The 23,545-nt window shown below is 41.3% G+C and overlaps 2 protein-coding genes across 2 annotated transcripts in view; both read left to right on the plus strand.

Annotated features, from left to right (window-relative positions):
- The first annotated feature begins 713 nt into the window (after window positions 1-713).
- LOC132954468 (uncharacterized) lies at window positions 714-16,637 on the plus strand. The gene is made up of 7 exons (XM_061027021.1): window positions 714-764; window positions 1,551-1,999; window positions 9,721-10,165; window positions 13,396-13,603; window positions 13,646-13,792; window positions 14,923-16,143; window positions 16,452-16,637. Exons 2-6 carry the CDS (start codon window positions 1,559-1,561, stop codon window positions 15,485-15,487), a joined length of 1,806 nt encoding a protein of 601 aa, XP_060883004.1. The 5' UTR covers window positions 714-764; window positions 1,551-1,558; the 3' UTR covers window positions 15,488-16,143; window positions 16,452-16,637.
- Window positions 16,638-22,139: 5,502 nt separating this feature from the next.
- LOC132954008 (xylosyltransferase 1-like) overlaps window positions 22,140-23,545 on the plus strand; it is a 32,972-nt gene continuing 31,566 nt past the window's right edge. The window contains exon 1 of the mRNA XM_061026435.1: window positions 22,140-22,587. Within this exon, the coding sequence (XP_060882418.1) occupies window positions 22,303-22,587 (285 nt within the window). The 5' untranslated portion in view covers window positions 22,140-22,302. The remainder of the gene's footprint in view (window positions 22,588-23,545) is intronic.

Raw genomic sequence — 23,545 nt, forward strand, 5'->3', positions numbered from 1 at the left:
ACACAAAAGGTCAAAACATCAACAAAGTCACAAAATAATACAAAAATAACACAAAGTTACAAAAAACAAACATGATACATCTACAAAGTTGAAAAAATATCCAAACAATAAACTGAAATTAACTACAAAAGAATCCAAAAACAATCACTGAGTAACTACAAATAACTACAAAGTCACACAAAAGGGTCAAAGGTCACACAGTCACTGAAAAGAAACTCAAAACATCAACAAAAGTCACAAAATAATACAAAATTGTAACACAAGGCAACAAAGTAATATAAAAATGATAGAAAGTTACAACAATTAAGTCCAAAGTAACACAAAAAGGTCAAAAGGTCAAAAGGTCACAAAGTCCGAACACGATGTATCTACAAAGTCACAAAAATATTTTTTTAAAAACGATCACAAAGTCACCGGAAAGAAACTCAAAACATCAACGAGGGCAGAACAAAGTAATATAAAAATAACAGACAGAGAAACAGAATGATTAAAAAAGAAACACAAAAGGAACTAAAAAGCAGAAAACAGATTTTTTAAAAAGCCTCCTGAGGTCGCTGATCCATTTACAGGAAAGTCAACTCACATCACGGCTCTTAATAAGAAGTTTCTTCCTGGGTATAAACCAACTAAAATAACAGTTCAAATCCGGATATAGAAAGTAAAAGTGTGCGTACCTTCCTCTAAAAACTCCCCTCACAGCTCAACAGCGTTAAACACAGCTGAAGGAAGTCAGAGAGAGAAGTCGTGGAAGAACCCTCAGAGTGGTAAGTGAACCAAATCCGCTGATTCCTGAGAAGTGTTTACAGAAAAATATTCTGACTATGACATTCTGACTAGAGCGAGGGCTGTTCCAGATATGTCAACACCTTTTTTTAATCTATTAACCCTTGAATATAAAAAGTGAAGCGGGAGTGGAGGTTAATGATTTACTTCACAGCATTTAAAGCAGGAAATGAGAGGAGAACTAAACCAGCTTCATGTTTTTGAAGTCGTTCGAGAGGCTAAAGCGCCTGTTTTTCTTAAATGAAGATTTTAAAATGTCGGTCACAAGGGGCAGCAGGGGTTCACATTTTTCACACACAAAAAATAAATCCGAAACAACAGGCTTTGATGACTTTCTTGTGAGATAGGACAGTGGATAGAGTTGTAACTTGGGGAGAGAGAGAGTGAGAGAGTGAGTGGGGAACGACATGCAGGGAGGAGCATCAGGTACAACCTTTGTACATGGGCCCTTAACCATTTAGAAACCGGCGCCCCAGAGGTAGTGGATTGGATTTTCTGATCTTCATCATTATTCTAACATAAACATCGCACAAAAAGTAAGGACATTTGTGTTTGGTAGATTATTTTGTTGTTGTAACAATGCTTCTTGGCAATAAATCTTATTCTGTTGGAAAGCCTGTTACTGACACCATCACGCTGAGCAGATCCAAGTTCCAGTGGTAGTTAAAAAAATCAGTTTGGCTCTGTATTAATAAAAACCGATTGATAAAATATTCCTCTTTCACATCCCTCTAAAGTTTGAACATTGACAATCCTCTTTCTTACAGTGACAGTAATGGCGTGGGCTGAAAATGACTTTTTCCTGCCCCCTGGGGTCGTTCGACTCGGTCTCTCTGCACCAGTTAATGGCAGAAAGTACGTCATGTACCACGGCACCACCAGTCAGGCTGCTCAATCCATCCAGGCCAATGGTTTTCAGCAGTCTACAGATGGGATGCTCGGGCCTGGAGTCTACCTCAGCAGAGATCTGGAGAAAGCTAGACGCTATCCCATCAATCATCCTGAGGATGACAAGGTCGTCATTAAGGTTGAGGTCAATGTGGGCAAAGTGACCACCATCAATAAACAAGGCCACCCACGTCAGAAGACCTGGCATGACTCCAGATATGGCGAGGTGTATGACACCGCCTGGGTGCCAACAAATTGTGGAATGGTGCCAAGCGGTTTGGAGGAGGATTGTGTCTGGGATCCAAGTCGAATCAAAATCATTAATAAAATGAGAGCAAAGTGAGCTCTAAGAGATGATACCAATTTTATTTGAATGGTCAAATGTATTTTTATATATTTGTATAATGAATCAAGACATTGCATTTTGTATCACTTCCAAATGTAACCCTGAAAATAAATTGGTTCCATAAAATCAGATTTGCTGTTTTGTTCAATTGAAAGCAGAGTGATAACTGATTTTAGCTGCAAGAGGTGACAAATAAAAAAGGAACAATCTATTTCCATGTTACAAAAGATTAAGAATTTTTAAATGCAAAGTGCTGTCATTTCATTGCTCTGTCATTTCATTAATTAATATTTGGATGGTTATGTGGACCGCAGAACCAGTACGGCCGGTAGGGCCATGCAGACCTGTAAAACCTGTTTACACAACTAATAGCACACTGCTGTCTTGTATGACCTTCACAGCTTATGAGAACATAATACATTCTGTTTTCTAAAAAAATGTGTATTGGCTAAATGAGTCATGTTATGTAAACAGAGCTTTCTCACACATCTATATCACCCACAGAATCAGGAAACATCAGAAAGTTAGAGTCCAGGGCAATGGCAGTAAAAGAAGGAAAGGGGACTGCTCACGATGCAGCTGACAGTATTTGAATAGCAGTCATCAATCAATCAATCAATTTTTATTTGTATAGCGTCAACTCATAACAAGTGTTATCTCGAGACACTTTACAAGAAGCAGGTAAAATACCTTACTCATTGTTATGATACAAAAAGCAGGTAAAAGACCTTACTCATTGTTATGTTACAAAGGTGAAAATAGGCTGTTCTTGAAACTTGACTGATGTGAGAGCTAAAGGACATATCTCGATCAAATAGAACTCCTAGATTCCTAACAGTGGTGCTAGATGCCAGGCTGATGTCACTAAGGACAGTCAAATCACTAGAAAAAGTCTCTCTGAGGTTCTTTGGGCCTAGCACAATAACTTCAGTCTTGTCTGAGTTAAGTAGCAAAACATTTCTGGTCATCCAGGTCCTAACGTCCTTAAGGGACGTTTCTAGCTTACATAACTGACTGGTGCCACCGGGCTTCATTGATACATAAAGCTGAGTATCATCTGCATAACAATGAAACTGTATGGAGTGTTTCCTCATAATATTTCCCAGAGGAAGCATATATAATGTAAAAAGAATTGGTCCAAGCACTGAACCTTGTGGGACTCCATGGCAAACTTTAGTGTGCATAGAGGACTCATCATTAACATGTACAAACTGAGATCGGTCTGATAAGTAGGATTCAAACCAACTTAAAGCAGTCCCTGTAATTCCAAGCAAATGTTCCAGTCTGCACAACAGGATCCGATGGTCAATGGTGTCAAAAGCAGCACTAAGATCTAACAAGACGAGCACAGACAGAAGTCCCCTGTCTGAAGCTAGCAGTAGATCGTTTGTAACTCTAACTAGTGCAGTCTCAGTGCTATGGTGGACTCTAAATCCTGACTGAAACTCCTCAAATAAACTGTTGTCATGGAGAAAGTCACACAGCTGATTAGCTACCACCTTCTCCAGGATCTTTGAGATAAAAGGAAGGTGGGATATAGGTCTGTAGTTAGCTAGAGTTCCTGAATCTAGAGTAGGTTTTTTAAGTAGAGGTTTGATTACCGCTACTTTAAATGCCTGTGGTACATAGCCTGTCAGTATAGACGAAGTAGTCATGAGTTTAAACTTTACAGATCCAGAATACTGAGGACATAAGTCTGCATGCAGACTTCTACTCAGGATATTAAAGGTCCCATATTATGCTTTTTCTGGTTTTATATGCTCTTTAGTGTGTTTTCCAAGTGTCCTGTGCATGTTTAGGCACATCTATTTGCAAAAATTCAAAGTCCAAGGAAACGCGGCTTCTCCTACGTCCTCCTGTTAGCTGTAGCATTAGCTGCATGTAACGCTCGGTTCTAGCCCCCCTCGAAAAATTTTTGCCAGTGTGACGTCTTGTCAGTGTGAGATCACTGATCTAAGCCCATTGGCTCGTTGTGGCAAGCCCAACAGCTCATGTTGCTCGCCCGTTAACTTCTGTAGCACGCCCACGATCTGCCGTAGCCTGCGGTAGCACAGTAGTGCTAAGGTGCTAATGTTTATGCTCCCCTCGGATGGAGCGGTGGCTGCATTCCCAATGTGGTAAAAGTGGCGGGACATTTCCGAGAACCGTGCTGAGCAACTGACCAATTACGGCAAAGCCGACAGGCCGACCAATCAGATCAGACTTGGCAAACGTGGGGACTCTGAACGTGGGCACTTCAGAGCCTTAAAGAGAGTCAGAAGTGAGCCGGTGCATGGAGCGACAGAACATGAAAACAGACACTTTTTTCGAACTTTAGCTATTGTGAACATACTTTAATAGGTACATAGATTAAATATATGAACCCCAAAAAGGGCATAATATGACCTCTGTAGGTATCCACTGAATGAAGCCGAAGCTTGACGCTCCCAAAACTCCTCTCTTACGTAATTTTCATCCAAAAAATCCACAGGACCAAATGATCAAAGTTTAAATGTTTACTTAAACAAAAATAAACAAAAAACAGATACAGGTTAGTCCAAAACTATACAAAAAGAGAGATGAGGAGAGAGAGGTCAAAAAACTGTGTGGCTCCACTCTCTACTAGCCTGAACTGAGCCCAATTAAGTCCACAAGCCCCTCCCCCTCCCAGATCCAATGAACAAAGAGTATTACATGCATCCTTAAATTTAACATGATGAGCAATAAGGCTCCTACATTACCGGCCCCTAATTGTTATCAATGCCCTTGAAACAATTACTCAAAACATTAACTTAAATCAAAAGAGCCCACATGCTATGTTAAACTAAAGAAAACTTCTTGTTGTTCTTCATCCCATCGAATACTTGGCTTAGGATCTAGTCCATTATCATCAATGCCTCATCCTAATTGAGTGCTTGGTTTCCAGCACAGATCAAGTGTCCTCAGTTTCTTGAAGAAGAAGTCTTTGTTGAAAACACCTGGAGGTAACTCTGGTTTAACCTTCAGTAACAACAGGTGGTTGGGTGTTAAGGCCTCTAAATCATTGAGGTCTGAAGATGCCTTTGTGATGGGCCTGCTGTTTATGACTGCCTCTGCTTCACACACCTTCTTCATCAAGAACCTGTTCCTTCACCGTGATGTTAAGAACCTTTCTTACTGAGCGTATCAGCCGCTCCCAGCTTCCTCCATGGTGAGAACCAGAAGGAGGATTAAAGTGCCATTGGACACCCTTCTGTTGCAAGGTATCAGCGATCTTACTGGTGTTCTCCCTCTTGGAGTACTGGGTTCAACTTGTAGAGTGAACTGTTTTTCTTTACCCTTTGATGTTCTTTTAGCATTGTCAAATCTTCTTTGAAACTTTTCTTCTGACAGTACTTCAGTGACTTCAGTTTCTGCTTCGTTTAAATCTTCACAAACTAGCTGTGTTCCTTTGAAAGCTTTTTTGAACTGAGTCACTCTGCTTTCACCATCTAATGTGTTTGTTTCTTTTCTCTTTGCTTTCAGTTCCTTAAGCAAATCTTTCAACTTAAGAAACCAGGCAACTGCACGTTTTAGATTTGTCCAAGATGAGTAGTAAGTCATCAATTGGTCCATCACATCTTTGGGCTCTTGCACCTGAATGACATGTGCTTGAGCCACTCTTTTGACCTCTGGGTCATCAACATCAAGCATTCCAGGGTCTGGATTCTTGGGCCACTGGTCTTGTATGCTGAGCAAGAAACTTGGGCCTGAAATCCAGCTTTCATTCTTCAAGAATGCCTCCACAGTCTGTCCTCTTGACACGTGATCAGCAGGATTCAAGTTTGTATTAACATATCTCCACTGAGAGGTCTGAGAGTGATCCAAGATTGCTGAGATTCTGTTAGAAACAAAAGTCTTGAATCTTGTGCTTTCACTGTTCAAGTACTTTAGCACAGCCGTGCTGTCAGTCCAGTAGATTGAGTCTTTAAGTTCAAGTTCAATCTCTTTCTTCAGAAGCTTGTCCATCTTGACTGAGACTGTGGCTGCAGTAAGTTCCATTCTTGGTATAGTTGGAGACTTTAAAGGCACGACCCTTGCCTTAGCCATCACCAAGGTGCATTGGGTTTCTCCAGATGCATTACGCAGCAGTAGGTAACTTACATGCATTCATAAATTTAACATGATGAGCAATAAGGCTCCTACAACCTCTTTAAAGTGCACCTGCTTCCTGTGAGGTTTTTACAGCTCGCCTGCACAGGAAGCAATATAAAAGAAAAGGCAGTTCAGACTTAAAGTAGCTCAATCTGGAGACACTCTTTTTGTTTTGCATTGACAATGATTTATGAAATCCAACTCTTGAACTGTGTTTAGTCCTGTACAGAGCAGAAGCAGAACAGCTCTCCTCTGAAGTCTGATGTATTTGTGTAATTGTGCTTCTCTTGTTTTAAGTTACAGGAAACATTATCGTATTGCTGTGGTTCAAAACACGTACATACCTTTAACAGAATAATCTATTGAGTGATTCAAATACTGAATACCGGGTTAGCTTTGGAGAGTATTGTGGTAAAAACATAGTCTCTTTTTTGTGTTGAATTAACATTTAATCTGGCTTTCTGAAATGATTCATCTAAAATCTTTAAATGAAGGAAGTTGTAGAAACTTATATAGATGATCTGCCGTTGGGTGTCATACCTGAAATTTAAAAGGAAAATAAACAAATTCATTTTGTCTCATTTCCTCTTGGCTAACTATTCATGTTCCCGAGATATTTCATGTTAGTCGTCTCCATGCACGGACTGTTTATTGTCGATAAGCTGATAAATTAAATTAGGAATTAAAATTAAAATGTTGGTTTTTACATATTAAAATAAAATGGGATTTATTTAAATTATTATATGTTTGTAAAAAACTAAAGCAACAATAAACAGTTTCTGTATGGAGATGACGAACAACAATGAACTCAAGGCAGCATAGACTGTATGAATCATGGACGTAATCTCAGTGATGTCACCATTGGGTTTCTGCATAGGCGTTATGAAGCCCAATGATGGCGGTCACCTTATTGGAAATGCTTTACATTAGATCAATCTAGTGACAGGCTAAAAGGTGGAGCTGAGACGGGCCTTAAAGGCTTTATATGTGATTTTTTGATCCAGCAGATGTCGCCCTTGAGCACCAGCATGAAACCAAAACAACTCGCGCTGCATTGTTGTGTTAGCATGCTAATGCTAGCGATCTTTATTATGCTCGTATCTTCACACTGCATGTAAATTTACCTGAAATGAGCGTGATCTAGAAACACAGTTAAGCAGTGAGTACAGTATGTTATTCTTCTTTTCTCTAGTCCCTCAATTAAACAACTTTTATACACGAGGGGAGGAGTCAGCCGGCCGTCCGGGCGATGTAAACAAAGTGAAGATAGGACTCTGAAAACTCGGAAAACATCACAGACAGTGGGACTCGGGTGTTACACCCATTGTAGACAGTCATGACTCACAGAGTTATTTTCAGAGGATATACTTGATTTCTATTATATTTAAGTGTGAAAAATCACATAGAAAGACTTTAAGCTTCCTGGAAAACAGCTACAACGCACCCACCTGTCAGTCATCTCAGCCACAGCCTGAGTTATGCAAATGTATGATGAACTCTTGGGCTTACTAAAATCAAAATGGATGAGTTATAAAATAAAATCGCACATACAGCGTGTACCTAAAAAGAAATCAGCCATTGTTACCAAATAGTTTTTTGTACCAGGCTGTAAACGTTTTTATTTATGCACTAAAAATGAGCATTTTAATACAGGACTTAACAGGGACTCCTTGGCTTTTGCAGTCAGCCTCCAGTGGACAGTCGAGGAACTGCAGTTTTATGATTTTTTGCATTGGCCTATTCATTTTTTAAGAACGGATGTGACCACATTTTACTATCTGGTGGGAATGCGTTATTCATTTTAATCCAATGCAACCAGAATATGTTCTGCACTCTCAGATAAAGAGAACTTCAGATTATTTTTCCAGACGAGACAAAGCCACATTTGCAGGGATACCCCGTACTTGTCAGTCATTCTATAACATCACTGTGATTTGAGCTTCAAATGCTACCTATACATTGAATCATAGGCCACACTATATACATTAGTGTCGATTATATTGAAATTTTTTGGGTTTTGTTCACATATTTGTTTGTATACATTGATGTTGTATTGTTTTGCATTAAATAATTCTGAAATCTTCACACATAAAATCCTCTTTCCTTCAGTGATACTGACACCAAGATGTCGTATCGTTGGGTTGAAGATACTTTTGTTAAGCCTGATGCCGTCTGTCGGCTGGACCTGCCTCAGCAAGTCACTGTCAAAAAGTAAGTCATGTACCACGGCACCACCAGTCAGGCTGCTCAATCCATCCTGGCCATTGGTTTTGGGCAGTCTACAGGTGGGATTCTCGGCCCTGGAGTCTACCTCATCAATCATCAAACATCCTGAAACTCAAAACATCAACAAGGGCAGAATAAAGTAATACAAAAATAACAGACAGAGAAACAGAATGATTAAAAAAGAAACACAAAAGGAACTAAAAAGCAGAAAACAGGATTTTTCAAAAAGCCTCCTGAGGTCGCTGATCCATTTACAGGAAAGTCAACTCACATCACAGCTGCTAATAAGAAGTTTCTTCCTGGGTGTAAACCAACTAAAATAACAGTTCAAATCCGGATATAGAAAGTAAAAGCTGTGCGTACCTTCCTCTAAAAACTCCCCTCACCGCTCAACAGCGTTAAACACAGCTGAAGGAAGTCAGAGAGAGAAGTCGTGGAAGAACTCTCAGAGTGGTAAGTGAACCAAATCCACTTATTCCTGAGAAGTGTTTACAGAAAAATATTCTGAACATGACATTGACTTTTTGATAAATATGAGGAGAGTGAGGGCTGTTCCAGATATGTCAACACCTTTTTTTAATCTATTAACCCCTTGATAACAACAACTGAGGTTTTATTTGTTACTTTCTTTTCATTTAAAACTATTTCTCAAAGTGCTGCCGAATGAAAACCACATGATCATGAATATAAAAAGTGAAGCGGGAGTGGAGGTTAATGATTTACTTCACAGCATTTAAAGCAGGAAATGAGAGGAGAACTAAATCAGCTTCATGTTTTTGAAGTCGTTTGAGAGGCTAAAGCGCCTGTTTTTCTTAAATGAAGATTTTAAAATGTCGGTCACAAGGGGCAGCAGGGGTTCACATTTTTCACACACAAAAAATAAATCAGAAACAACAGGCTTTGATGCCTTTCTTGTGAGATAGGACAGTGGATAGAGTTGTAACTTGGGGAGAGGGGAGAGAGAGAGTGAGTGGGGAACGACATGCAGGGAGGAGCATCAGGTACAACCTTTGTACATGTGCCCTTAACCATTTAGAAACCGGCGCCCCAGAGGTAGTGGATTGGATTTTCTGATCTTCATCATTATTCTAACATAAACATCGCACAAAAAGTAAGGACATTTGTGTTTGTTAGATTATTTTGTTGTTGTAACAATGCTTCTTGGCAATAAATCTTATGCTGTTGGAAAGCCTGTTACTGACACCATCACGCTGAGCAGATCCAAGTTCCAGTGGTAGTTAAAAAAATCTGTTTGGCTCTGTATTAATAAAAACTGATTGATAAAATATTCCTCTTTCACATCCCTCTAAAGTTTGAACATTGATAATCCTCTTTCTTACAGTGACAGTAATCCAGACATCATCATGAATGAAAATGACTTTGACCTGCCCCCTGGGCTCGCTCGACTCTTTGGACTCGGTCTCTCTAAGGCACATAATGGCAGAAAGTATGTCATGTACCACGGCACCACCAGTAAGGCTGCTCGATCCATCCAGGCAAATGGTTTTCAACGCTCTTCAGGTGGGATGCTCGGGCCCGGCGTCTACCTCAGCAGAGATCTGGATAAAGCGAGCCGCTATCCCATTGGTCACCCTGAGTCTGACAAGGTAGTCATTAAGGTCGTGGTCGATGTGGGGAAAGTGATCGCCATCAATCGTCAGGGCCACCCACGTCAGAAAACCTGGCATGACTCCAGTTATGGGAAGGTGTTTGACACCGCGTGGGTGCCACCAAATTGTGGAATGGTGAAAAGTGGTTTGGAGGAGGATTGTGTCTGGGATCCCGATCGAATCGAGATTATCAAAATCATCCAGCCAAGGCAGAGTGAAGGTGCTGAACTGGCTGGCCTGGCTACTGCAGTCTTTGGTGCTGCTGCAACCTCATTGTTTGCAGCTTTTAATAATAACTAAATGACATCCCTATGTGTTGTCTTTTCCCTGATCATTCCCTGTCTAGTCATACTGAAGCAGTGTGATGAGTGTTTTTCTTGTATTCAAAGAGGTTCTCCTCTGAAATGTCTGATTCTGCACAAGTGCACTTAACACGAATAAAAATGTTACCAATGTAACACAACAATGAACAAAGAAAGGATGTTTTTTTGCACTTAGTACTTAAGAACACGTTCCTGAATGCACCTGCATTCCCCACAAACAAAATCAGACTTCTCTTGGCTGCAGATAATAAGCCTGAAGATTATGCAAGTAACTAATTAGAAACACAAAATATCTACAAAATAATAAACATTTTTAAAAAGATACAAAACAGTGACACAAAAACATCCAAAGGACACAAAGTACGCTCACGATATATCTCAAGTAAAAAAAATGTATAAAAAAAGAAACTCAATGTAACTAAAAAGTCACACAAAAGGTCAAAACATCAACAAAGTCACAAAATAATACAAAAATAACACAAAGTTACAAAAAACAAACATGATACATCGACAAAGTTGAAAAAATATCCAAACAATAAACTCAAATTAACTACAAAAGAATCCAAAAACAATCACTGAGTAACTACAAATAACTACAAAGCCACACAAAAGGGTCAAAGGTCACACAGTCACTGAAAAGAAACTCAAAACATCAACAAAGTCACAAAAAATAACACAAAGTTATAAAAAACAAACATGATATATCTACAAATATCCAAGCAGTAAACTCAAAATATCAACAAAGTCACATAAACACAAAAAAGGAAACAAAATTTACAAAAAGTAATCCATAAAGAAACTCAATGCAACAAAGCAATGAAAGGTCAAAAGGTCACAAAGTCCCTGAAATGAAACAAAAACACCAACAAAGTCACAAAATAATATAAAATTGTAACACAAGGCAACAAAGTAATATAAAAATAACAGACAGAGAAACAGAATGATTAAAAAAGAAACGCAAAAGGAACTAAAAAACAGAAAACAGATTTTTAAAAAAAGCTTCCTGAGGTCGCTGATCCATTTACAGGAAAGTCAACTCACATCACGGCTGCTATTAATAAGTTTTTTCCTGGGTGTAAACCAACTCAAATAACAGTTCAAATCCGGATATAGAAAGTGAAAGCTGTGCGTACCGTCCTCTAAAAACTCCCCTCACAGCTCAACAGCGTTAAACACAGCTGAAGGAAGTCAGAGAGAGAAGTCTTGGAAGAACCCTCAGAGAGGTAAGTGAACCAAATCCGCTGATTCCTGGTGTTTACAGATTTTAAAATGTCGGTCACAAGGGGCAGCAGGGGTTCACATTTTTCACACACAAAAAATAAATCCGAAACAACAGGCTTTGATGACTTTCTTGTGAGATAGTGTAGAAGAGTAAATGCTCTTGAACGATGAGACAGAGACTATGGCTTGTGAATCGAGGATCTGTTTATTTCTCTTGGAGCAGTTCTTTTATACACACTGAGTAATTACAACATGTGTGCTATATAAGGACCATGTCCTAGAAGTTTCTTGGACAGACAGCTGGTCTCTTAACAGGAATGAGTGGGTGGGTATGTGGGTACGTGTATCAGAACATGAGCTTATGACTTATGAATTCAGAGGTTAAAAACGTATTGATTTGTGCCTGTTGCTGTCCAGATTGTGTGTTTCTGTTATGATTCAACATTTCAAACTACAACAATAGGACAGTGGATAGAGTTGTAACTTGGGGAGAGGGGAGAGAGAGAGTGAGTGGGGAACGACATGCAGGGAGGAGCATCAGGTACAACCTTTGTACATGTGCCCTTAACCATTTAGAAACCGGCGCCCCAGAGGTAGTGGATTGGATTCTCTGATCTTCATCATTATTCTAACATAAACATCGCACAAAAAGTAAGGACATATGTGTTTGGTAGATTATTTTGTTGTTGTAACAATGATTCTTGGCAATAAATCTTATGCTGTTGGAAAGCCTGTTTATTTCCCTTTTAAATGGTGCCACATTTGTAAGGAACATGCATTTGTGGGATGAGCAGCAGAGCTGAGTATGTGGGTTGCGCCCATGAAAAACTTGCCAGATCTTAACCCCTTCAGACCCAAATTTTTTCTGCTGGGCAAAAAAAAAAAATATTAAACTGATTCTGACTCCTCTCCAACATAAAAACAAAGTGGAAAAAACACATTTTTTCTAAATCATGTTTTTATTGGTAATTTTTCATGTCCATTCCAATGGACGCCATGACAAGATGGGCGTAAAATGTCATAAAAACTTAAGAAAAATAAGGCTGAGTTTTTCCACATAGTAATCAATCAGTTATGGCCTACACATCTGGAACTGGATGTTTGCATGTTTTTGAGTCTGTGGAAGGTTCTGAACATGCACATGAACTAAACTAAACTAACTAAATCCGAACTCATCTCCTCCTGTCTCTCCCTCCCTCATGATTTATTAGTGGACTCTGGGGCTGATGGCAATTTCATGGACTTTCATTTGGCTAAGAGACTGGGTTTAATTCCTATTCCCCTTTCTAAAGTTCTGATTGCTAATGCTCTGGTTGGCCGCTTGTTATGTAGAGTTACGCATGAGACCCCACACATTAAGCTGATCATGGCACATAATCATTCTGAGAACATTTCCTTCAATCTCCTAGAGTCCCCAATGCATCCCCTCATTCTAGGACTTCCTTCGCTGATCAAACATAATCCGCACATGGACTGGTCTACAGGAGAAGTTAAAGGGTGGGGGGAGAAATGCAAAGTAACCTGTTTCCCCTCAGATAGCATGCAAGGACCTTCGGCTCTGGCGTCAACTGTGTTGCCAGAGTGCTCAACGCCACCAGAGCTTCTTCAGCCTCCTGACTCTGAATTCCCAGACCTCATCAAATGTGCCCTCTTGCTACCAGGACCTTAAGGAGGTATTTAACAAAACACGAGCAACTTCTTTACCACCCCACCGTGCATACAATTGTGCTACTGACTTGCTTCCAGGAACCTCTCCTCCCAGAGGTCGTCTGTACTCTTTATCTCCTCCAGAAAGAGAAGCCATGGAGCAATATATCAAGTCTTCCCTTGCGTAAATTGCCATCTGCCAAAGAAACTGCAGAAGCCTTGCTTTCCAATGTGTTTCGTCTCCATGGTTTCCCTAAAGATGTTGTTTCAGACCGAGGTCCCCAGTTCATCTCGAAGTTTTGGAAAGCTTTCTGCTCCCTGCTGAGTGCCACTGTCAGCCTCTCTTCTGGTTATCACCCTGAGTCGAATGGTCAAACCGAACGGATGAATCAGGAGTTGGAGACCTGCCTTCGCTGCCTGGTCTCCCATAACCCATCTTCCTGGAGCAAACACATGATATGGGCTGAGTATGCGCATAATACTTTACCATGCTCTTCTACTGGTTTTAGCCCTTTTCAGTGTGCCTATGGCTACCAGCCACCTCTGTTCCCTGAGCTAGAGTCAGAAGTCAGTGTCCCATCAGCTCAGGCCCTCATTCGATGTTGTCGCCGGATATGGAGACAGGCCCGTCTGGTGCTCCTCAGGACATCTCCAAGGTATAAAAGGGGAGCAGATCATCGTTGAGTTCCAGCTCCCTCGTATCAGCTCCCTCGTACCAGCCGGGGCAGAGAGTCTGGTTGTCCACCAAGGATCTTCCTCTGCGAGTGGAATGTCGTAAGTTGGCCCCTAGATTCGTTGGGCCATTCCCAGTGTCAAAAGTTGTCAATCCTGTTGCTGTTCCTTTAAAGCTCCCAAGACCCTGGCCGATTCATCCTACGTTTCATGTGGCACGCATCAAACCGGTTCAAGAGAGCACACTCGTTCCCGCCTCCAGACCCCCCCCCCCCCCCCCCCCCGGATTATTGATGTTGCACCGGCTTACTCCATTAAGCACCTCATGGACGTCGGGGTCGAGGTCGTCAATACCTGGTTGACTGGACAGGGTATGGTCCAGAAGAGAGATCTTGGGTGCCGTCAAGCAACATAGAGAGACCCTTGCTGTTCCAGCGGCATGAATTTTCCTCTCAGCCAGCAGCTCCAGAAGATTGTACGTTGTGAAATAATTGTCAAAGTACAACTTGTGGTTGGCCTCAGTGATTTGCTGGCTAAGATGGTACACCACTCCAACTCCATGTCCCAGCTGCTTCCTGTGCTGTTGTGATAGCTCCATTGTAGTGCCTTGGTGCAGCATGAAGTCATACGCCATGCCACATTTCCCACAGAGGAAGTATATCTTCTCCCCCCATGGGTGTGGCTTGCCTTTGATGTATCCCCCCCCCCCCCCCCCCCCCCCCCCGAGTTTTCCCGTAGACATCACTCCTCTGTAGCGAGAATAAAAATGGCGGACGTGCGCAAAAGTTTTTCTCTAGGCTGGGGGTGGAGTCCACGGGTGGAGATACTAGGGGAGGGGTATATATATATGAATATGTCCCCTTTAATCTAGTAGCTGGCAATGAATGGGTTAATAAGCATAAATAGTGTTTTCTATGGTGGCGACTGCTGCACTTGGAAGTGTCTTTAGTTTATCCTTGTCTGTATGAATAAGAATGGTTTAATTAATCACATTTCTTTCAGTGTTACTGACACCATCACGCTGAGCAGATCCAAGTTCCAGTGATAGTTAAAAAAATCAGTTTGGCTCTGTATTAATAAAAACTGATTGATAAAATATTCCTCTTTCTTACAGTGATACTGACACCAGCATGCCGTACCAGTGGGCTGAGGATGATGGTGGTCTGCCTTATGGCGTCATTAAACTTGGTCACTCTCAGCCGGTCAGTGGTAGAAGGTACGTCATGTACCACGGCACCACCAGGCAGGCTGCTCGGTCCATCAAGAACAGAGGTTTTTGTCGGTCTAAGGATGGGATGCTCGGCCCTGGAGTCTACCTCAGCAGAGATCTGGATAAAGCGAGCCGCTATCCCATTGGTCACCCTGAGTCTGACAAGGTAGTCATTAAGGTCGTGGTCGATGTGGGGAGAGTGATCGCCATCAATCGTCAGGGCCACCCACGTCAGAAAACCTGGCATGACTCCAGTTATGGGAAGGTGTTTGACACCGCGTGGGTGCCACCAAATTGTGGAATGGTGCCAAGCGGTTTGGAGGAGGATTGTGTCTGGGATCCCAGTCGAATCGAGATCATCAAAATCATCCAGCCAAGGCAGAGTGAAGGTGCTGGACTGGCTGCGGTGGCTACTGCAGTCTTTGGCGTTGCTGCAATCTTATTGTTTGCAGCTTTAGGTAGAAACTAAATGACATCCCTATGTGTTGTCTTTTCCCTGATCATTCCCTGTCTAGTCATACTGAAGCAGTGTGAGGAGTGTTTTTCTTGTATTTAAAGAGGTTCTTCTCTGAAATGTCTGATTCTGCACAAGTGCACTTAACACGAATAAAAATGTTACCGATGCAACACAACAATAAGCAGACTTCTCTTGGCTGCAGATAATAAGCCTGAAGAAAATAAAAAACTAAAACACAGCTGCAGAAAAAGAGATCAGGGCCTCTACTGTCAGATAAGGAGATAGGAATGTATGATTCAGACTCTGAGGGGGAAATTCCCATTCCTGATGGGGGGTGAAATGTTCCCACTGATCAGGGGTGTGGGATGCGTCCAGCGTTTTGGACAACACCTCCCTCAAAGTGAAGCCAAACAGATTTAGAGCTCCATCTACTGACCAGCTGCAGTATAGGTCATAAGCTCGGCCTCCTTTGTGTTATCAATTGGGACATGGGGCAAACTTTAAAATGAAAATACAGGTAAAGAAAAGTTTTCTCAAACCCTGTTTCTGTCATGCTAGCTTGTTTTTATCATGCTGATTTGGGTTCAAGTCCTCCCTCGTTTTCTGAGAAGTTTCATGTTTAGTTATTATTTGATTCTATAAAATGGAGTATAATGAGTGACAGCTCTGTTGACAAATGAGGCTCCTGCAGCGCTCAATCAATAAATCAATATTTGTATAGCGCCAATTCATGACAAGGCACTTTACACAAAGCAGGTGTGCAGCAGGTTATCAGAGTAGAGGAGAAACAGAGAGAGGAAACATAACAAACACAACCGTGAGCGTCTGCTTCAAAGCGACACAAGAATCCGTTCTGCTGTGGACTGAACCCACCTGAGAGAGCTGTGAAGTTTTATCATGAAGTTAAATGTGTTAGCAGGAGCGGTGTGACATCAACACCTCAGCTCTCACAGCTGTACAGACTCTGGCTCGAAAGGAGAAATATGTCAGCGTCTGTCACAGGGGTCGTTTGGCTTCACTGTTGTAAACTGTAGAAGGTGGTGATGTGTTGTCCATCTTTGTATACAGTCAATGTTGCACACATATCTTTATAGAATTTGAATGCTATTTCTGTAATCGCTTATTATACTTTTACTACTTTAAAATTAAAGTATCACACTGATGTTGTATTCCTGTGTAAAGGACGGGTTTTATTTAAGTTAAAAAATGAGTGCAGAGTGACAATTCTACAATTCACTTAGCAGACGCTTTTATCCAAAGTGAGGAACATCAGAGAGTAAGAGCAACACAAGCAAAGACCTAGAGAGGAGGCAACAACGTCAGGAAGTGCAAACGATCAGCTTTAAGTACGATCGGACACACAGGTGCTGACAGGAAGTGACCAGAGGCAGAGCACAACATCAACAGCTGTTCTTGAGAGCTCTAATCAGTATAGGAACCATATTAAAACCATCATCATCATCATCATCTTTAAGGTCGTAGGTGTTCATTAAGAGCTGGGACTCTGTAGATCACATGGAGTTTGGAAGTTCATTCCACCACCGGGGGGCGACAGAGGAGAAGAGTCTAGTCAGCGTCTTAGGACCCTGTTGGATCAGATGCCTTTCATTGGCAGAGCGTAGTGGGCGGGAGGGAGTGTACACCTGGAGGAGAGAGTTTAGGTAAAGAGGAGACGTTTTTGTCGCCATAGATTCAGACAACATCTTAATCTTCCACTGATAATTCTTTAAGGATTCGAAACGTCTCTACAGATCATAAAAAAAAATAATAAAAGTGCCAAAAATAGAAAATGTCCTACTAACCTGTTACCACCGGCAGCCTGTTGCAACACAGCCAATGTGTTGAATTTCCACCTTTGACTTGAAGGATAATCAATCATTATTAAACATTGTATGAAAGCACCTGGGCTAGCCAATCAGATGTTTGCCCAGGCCACCCCCCCCCCCCCCCCCCCCCTCCCCCCCCCCCCCCCCCCCCCCTTGAAACAGCCCAGCTGTTGAACTTTTTGTGCAGGAATAGATTCAGATTTTAGATATAAATAGATTTTTTCTTCCGTCTTTTGATAACTTCTTACTACGCCCTGATTCTCTGATCACTCTGCAGCCTGTTGCCAAAACAGAAATTAAACTTTCCATGTGCATAAAACCACACCTGAATAAACAGAACTGACTGAACTCAAAACTTAAAAAAACAGTGCATGAGTGAAACAAAAGTGAAAGTAACACACTTATGCAGATGTTTTTTCCTACCTGATCCTTTATAAAGCAGACTGAAGTCAGAGCGAGCACACTTGGACGGACCTGGAGTGAGGACAGGTATGTGAACACAACTTTTATTTTTTTTAACTATAAAGTCTTTGTCTCTTTTTTTTTTTTTTTTTACAAAGGAAATATATATATAAGTGATTTCCCGTTAACTGTTTGTCCATCAGAGTGAAGCTTCAGCCACACCAGGAATTACTCAGAACATTATAAAACTTTAAAAGTTGCCATAAAGTTTCAATAATGGAGAATAACTTTATAATCAGGTCAGGGCTGGAAAACTGCAAATCAATCCATTAGGACAACTCTCTGAATATCAATGAACAACAGAATAGAGACTGATTATTTTCAGTGTAGTATCACAGAAAAATTGTTGTAAGTTTTACAAGTTTTGGGGGATTTTTGCTAATTAAATAAAGGTCTTCAATCAAAGAATATTTTATACTGTATAAAACGGAAAGCATTTTGTGATGCCTTGGATCCAGTAAAATAATTCTAATTCTAATTAATATTCTAAATAAGAGGTAATGTAGGATGTGCACTATGCTAATATGTCACTGCTGCAAGAAGATGTTTTTTTTATTTAAAAGTGGAACTGTCACATGGTATGCTCTATGTTCTGTATGATCTATATTTATGTATTTTATTTTGTTATTCTCTTGTAACTGCAGGACAAAGTCCAAGAAAAATTGTTCCCTCCAGGGACAATAAAGTCTATCTTGATTCCTGAATGATTTAAATTCCTTTGATATTAAGTTTCTTCACATCCCTCTAAAGTTTTAACATTGACAATCCTCTTTCTTACAGTGACAGTAATCCAGACATCATCATGCAGTGGGCTGAAAATGACTTTGACCTGCCCGATGGGGTCGTTCGACTCGGGCTCAATGCGCCAGTTAATGACAGAAAGTACGTCATGTACCACGGCACCACCAGTAAGGCTGCTCGATTGATCCAGGCCAATGGTTTTCAACGCTCTTCAGGTGGGATGCTCGGGCCCGGCGTCTACCTCAGCAGAGACCTGAATAAAGCCAGCCGCTATCCCATCGATCATCCTGACTCTGACAGGGTCGTCTTTAAGGTTGAGGTCAATGTGGGCAAGGTGATCGCCATCAATTATCAGCGCCACCCACGTCAGATGACCTGGCATGACTCCAGATATGGCGAGGTGTATGACACCGCCTGGGTGCCACCAAATTGTGGAATGGTGAAAAGTGGTTTGGAGGAGGATTGTGTCTGGGATCCCAGTCGAATCAAAATCATTAATACAATCAAACCAAGTGCCATCCCATCCCCGTCCCCAGCCCAACCCTTCGGTGGATGGTGTGCACGAGGCTACATGTGAGCTCTAAGAGATGATACCAATTTTATTTGAATGGTCAAATGTATTTTTATATATTTGTATAATGAATCAAGACATTGCATTTTGTATCACTTCCAAATGTAACCCTTAAAATAAATTGGTTCCATAAAATCAGATTTGCTGTTTTGTTCTATTGAAAGCAGAGTGATAACTGATTTTAGCTGCAAGAGGTGACAAATAAAAAAGGAACAATCTATTTTCATGTTACAAAAGATTAAGAATTTTCAAATGCAAAGTGCTGTCATTTCATTGCTCTGTCTTTTCATTAATTATAACCTGTCGAGGTTCTCCATTATGATTCTAATATTTGGATGGCTACGTGGACCGCAGAACCAGTACGGACCTGTAAAACCTGTTTACACAACTAATAGCACACTGCTGTCTTGTATGCCCTTCACAGCTTATTAGAACATAATACATTCTGTACATTCTTCTAAAAGGTGTATTGGCTAAATGAGTCATGTTATGTAAACAGAGCTTTCTCACACATCTATATTACCCACAGAATCAGGAAACATCAGAAAGTTAGAGTCCAGGGCAATGGCAGTAAAAGAAGGAAAGGGGACTGAAACTTTTGGAGCCGTATTGTCCCTTGTTATTGTTTCTTTATTCACATATACAAAAAAAGTGAGTTTAATTAAAAATTAAACCAGCACAGTTGTCATAAAAACAGAAATAAGCCAAAAAGGCCAATATAATTTTGGTACCAGGCTTCAAACATGTTTATAAGTTGGGCACATTTGAATCATGCTCTATGAAGATCGACTCACTTTTATGGCCAGCCTCAAGTGGCCACTCATGGAACTGCAGCTCCATGCCGTGATTTTGCAACCCTGGATGTTGCAAAATGGATCGCAACCCTTGACGCAGGATACAGTCTCTAACCATAGCTGCATGCTGGCTTAGGAAAAGACGAAAGTCTCCAACAAGTCAAATTTTAATCATATTAATATATAAGGAGACGATCCAGTGAGTCCATGACGTCTGAAATGAGACGTCTGGAAGAAGACAGTTTTAAAAAAAAGAGAGAGTGGAAGGAGGAGAAATGGAGTCTATTTTTGGATGTTCACTCAATTAGATCGCTGGCACTTCTCTGCAATATGCATGAAATCAAACTAATCTGCTGGAAAGTGTATTAGTTGGGCGAGTAGAACAAGATTCACAGAGTTGCTGGAGCGCAATGCGTGTGCGTGTTTTCTGCATGGCTGATGATACATAACGGTAGAGGTAATCGTTTCCTCTGATCACACAAAGGACGCTTTGTTTGTTTATCAAATTCATTGGAGTCATTCTTTTATTGAATTTCATTGTATCTTCCAACAGTTGTACGGGGCCACATTTACTCTGCTGGATGCACCATTAAGAAACATGCAAAGACCGAACTTTATTCACACAAGAATCAAATACCTCTTTCAAATTATTAAATTACAAGATAGATAGATAGGAATTCATGCAGCAGTTTCATTTAAAAAACAAACATAAAAGTACTGAGAATTAGGGCAAGACATACAGAGTAAAAACAAAGAGAGGGGGAAGATTTTTTTTATTGAAGTATCATTTTGCATTTTGGGGATTTTGGGAAGTTACACAAACAAAATCTCCCTCCTCTTTTTATTTTCCTTACAGCCGGCCCCTCATACTCTTCTTTAGGAAAAGGTGCAAATTAAATAATAATTTAAAAAATTGCAAAGTAAGAGTATTAGCGGTAAGGGTGACAAACAAATCTGAATAAACTCCAACCACATGTTACGATCACTCCCTTTATCTTGTAAATATCGTTATCCTCCTCATCAGACATCAGTCTGTATATTGTTTACTTGTGTTGTTAATATGTAAACTTTTCTACAGGGAAATGTGTGTACCTGTCCAATAAAGATTGATTCTGATGTTTGTTTAAAGTTGGGGGTTAAAAATATCAAGTGGAATATGATATGAAAGTACAGGTAAGGGCTTGTTGTTAAAGGCTTTATATGCGATTTTGTTGATCCAGCAGATGTCGCCCTTGAGCACCAGCATGAAACCAAAACAACTTGTGCTGCATTGTTGTGTTAGCATGCTAATGCTAGCGATCTTTATTCTGCTCGTATCTTCACACTGCATGTAAATTTACCTGAAATGAGCGTGATCTAGAAACACAGTTAAGCAGTGAGTACAGTATGTTATTCTTCTTTTCTCTAGTCCCTCAATTAAACAACTTTTATACACGAGGGGAGGAGTCAGCCGGCCGTCCCGGCGATGTAAACAAACTGAAGATAGGACTCTGAAAACATCACAGACAGTGGGACTCGGGTGTTACACCCATTGTAGACAGTCATGACTCACAGAGTTATTTTCAGAGGATATACTTGATTTCTACATTTAAGAGTGAAAAATCACATATAAAGACTTTAAGTTAATTCAATCTGCATGTTATTTTCTTTTTTTTTCAGTGTTAATAATTTCACAATTTCTTTTTTGTATTAGGTGATGCAGAACAATACAAGACAAGTGAGGGATATGACAAGAGCAAAAGTATGTAGGAGACACGACGATACGATGAACAGCATAGACAAAGACAAAACAGGCAGGCAGGGAGTAATAATAACGTTTTGCAATTTTGTATGTTGAGGGTGTTGAAGGGCCCTGCTTGTGTGTGTGTGTGTGTGTGTGTGTGTGTGTGTGTGATTCGAGTGTATGCTTGTGTGTTTTTTTGTTTTTTTCCTTTCCCCTCCTCTATACCCCTATTCCTCTTTTTGTCCTTCTTCTTTCCTTCATTCCATTTTTCTTTTCTTTTTGCATGTTATTTTCTGATAGGCTATCTATTCGTATGAAGGTGCCCAGGGGCCGTGCAGACGCTGCTTCAGGCCCTGCACAGACCGGACCCTCATGCTTCTCTTCTTCGCTGTTTCAAAAACTGCAGCTACGTCATTCGCTGTGAATGAGAAAATAAATGATTTCTCTAAACTGTTGCCTCGTTATTGGCCACATGAGGGCCTCTGTGTCCTCTCTGCTGATCTTCCAAACCTCTCTCCTCATTTCATGCCTTTGCCAAAATCCCTCCTCCCTCCCTCCCTCCCTCCCTCCTCCTCCTCCTCCTCCTCCTCTCTGCCTGCCAGAAGCTCCTCTCAGGCCGTGTAGGGGAGCATTCACACCCCGCTGTTGGCGTTTAGCGGATGGGGCTCTCAGCCTAAGCCGGAGGGAGGAGGAGGAGGAGGAGGAGAAGGATGAACGGTAACCCGTGTGCCCGCAGGCTGGCCCGGCGATCCAAGTCCGCCCTGCTGGTCGCGGCTCTGGCCGTCCTGCTGGTCCAGACTCTCATCGTGTGGAACTTCAGCAGCCTGGACTCTTCCGGAGGGGACGGAGGCGCCAGGAGCCGGGAGAAGAGAGAGGACCGCGCCGGGGGGTTCAACAAAGCCGACTGGGAGAACCCGCGGAGGGGGCTGCAGAAGAGGGGCAACCCGCCGCCGCCGCTGCTCGGAAAGGCGGCCGTCCGGCACAAGCTACAGGCGGTATGTTGGGATGATGATCAGCTTCAGTGTCGTGCGGGTCTAAAGAGGTTTTTGTTTTAACACCTGTGTTTCCTCTGCCGACTGGAGAATGAGCGTTTGTCTCCGAGGGGAAGAAGCAGCATGGTCGTTATACGGAGGAAGATGCCATGAGAGGGGCTGCAGCTGCTCGTCTGTTGTTTTGGCATTTGCATCAACACAGTCAGGCGCCTTCGCTCCCTTGTGTGGGGAAATGTGTAGCCTAGGTAGGTAGGCCAAAACATAATGTAAAAAATCAGCCAATTTAAGGAATCAGTTACTGCCTAATGTACCTGACAAGAAGGAAGCTCGCTTGCCTTCTGGATTGTTGCAGCAAATGTGAATTTGATTGTAATCACAAACAGATTACCAGCAGCATTTAGGCTACACAAATTGTAGAACTTGCAGCTGTATACATTGTGTTTGTTGCACCCCGTTTTCCTAGATATCCTGAAGTGCCACCTACACATCAGCACGAACAGAGTATGTCGATAAAATACACGCCGAATGTAAGAGGGACTCATATTGTTGTTAAAACATTCATTTTAAATCTCTGCTGAATGGCTCTCAGCGGAAAAAATCAACAGAATACTTGTAATTGAGCTTTTTCTCAACGGAGTTTGGTGTGAAATGCCTCCTAATCACTTGAAAACTGCCCTGTTTTCGTTTCTGTGAATGATAAGGATCAACAATTTTGTCAGGATATCCTAAATTCTGATATTAAAAACGCCACAACAGTCACAAAATGTATGGAAGCCTAACAGGATCAAAACATGAAATAGTCGGCTGAATGTGTTGATGTTAGATCTTTGATTTAGAGTTTATTTTTTTAAATTAAAACCCTACACTTGATGGTATCAGCGGACTCTGCTGCACCTTAAAAACACTCGGAAATGATGAAGACATTTTCATTAAATCCTTCTCCTCTGATATTACTTCGTAG

This window comes from Labrus mixtus, chromosome 20 (assembly GCF_963584025.1).
Source record: "Labrus mixtus chromosome 20, fLabMix1.1, whole genome shotgun sequence".
Lineage (NCBI taxonomy): Eukaryota > Metazoa > Chordata > Actinopteri > Labriformes > Labridae > Labrus > Labrus mixtus.

Coding starts and splice junctions, on each gene's coding strand:
- LOC132954468 (XM_061027021.1), top strand. CDS start 1,559: ATGGCGTGGGCTGAAAATGACTTTTTCCTGCCCCCTGGGGTCGTTCGA. Junction 2,000..9,720: donor GAATCAAAATCATTAATAAA/ATGAGAGCAAAG, acceptor AATGACTTTGAC/CTGCCCCCTGGGCTCGCTCG. Junction 13,793..14,922: donor CTCCTCAGGACATCTCCAAG/GTATAAAAGGGG, acceptor TCTTTCTTACAG/TGATACTGACACCAGCATGC.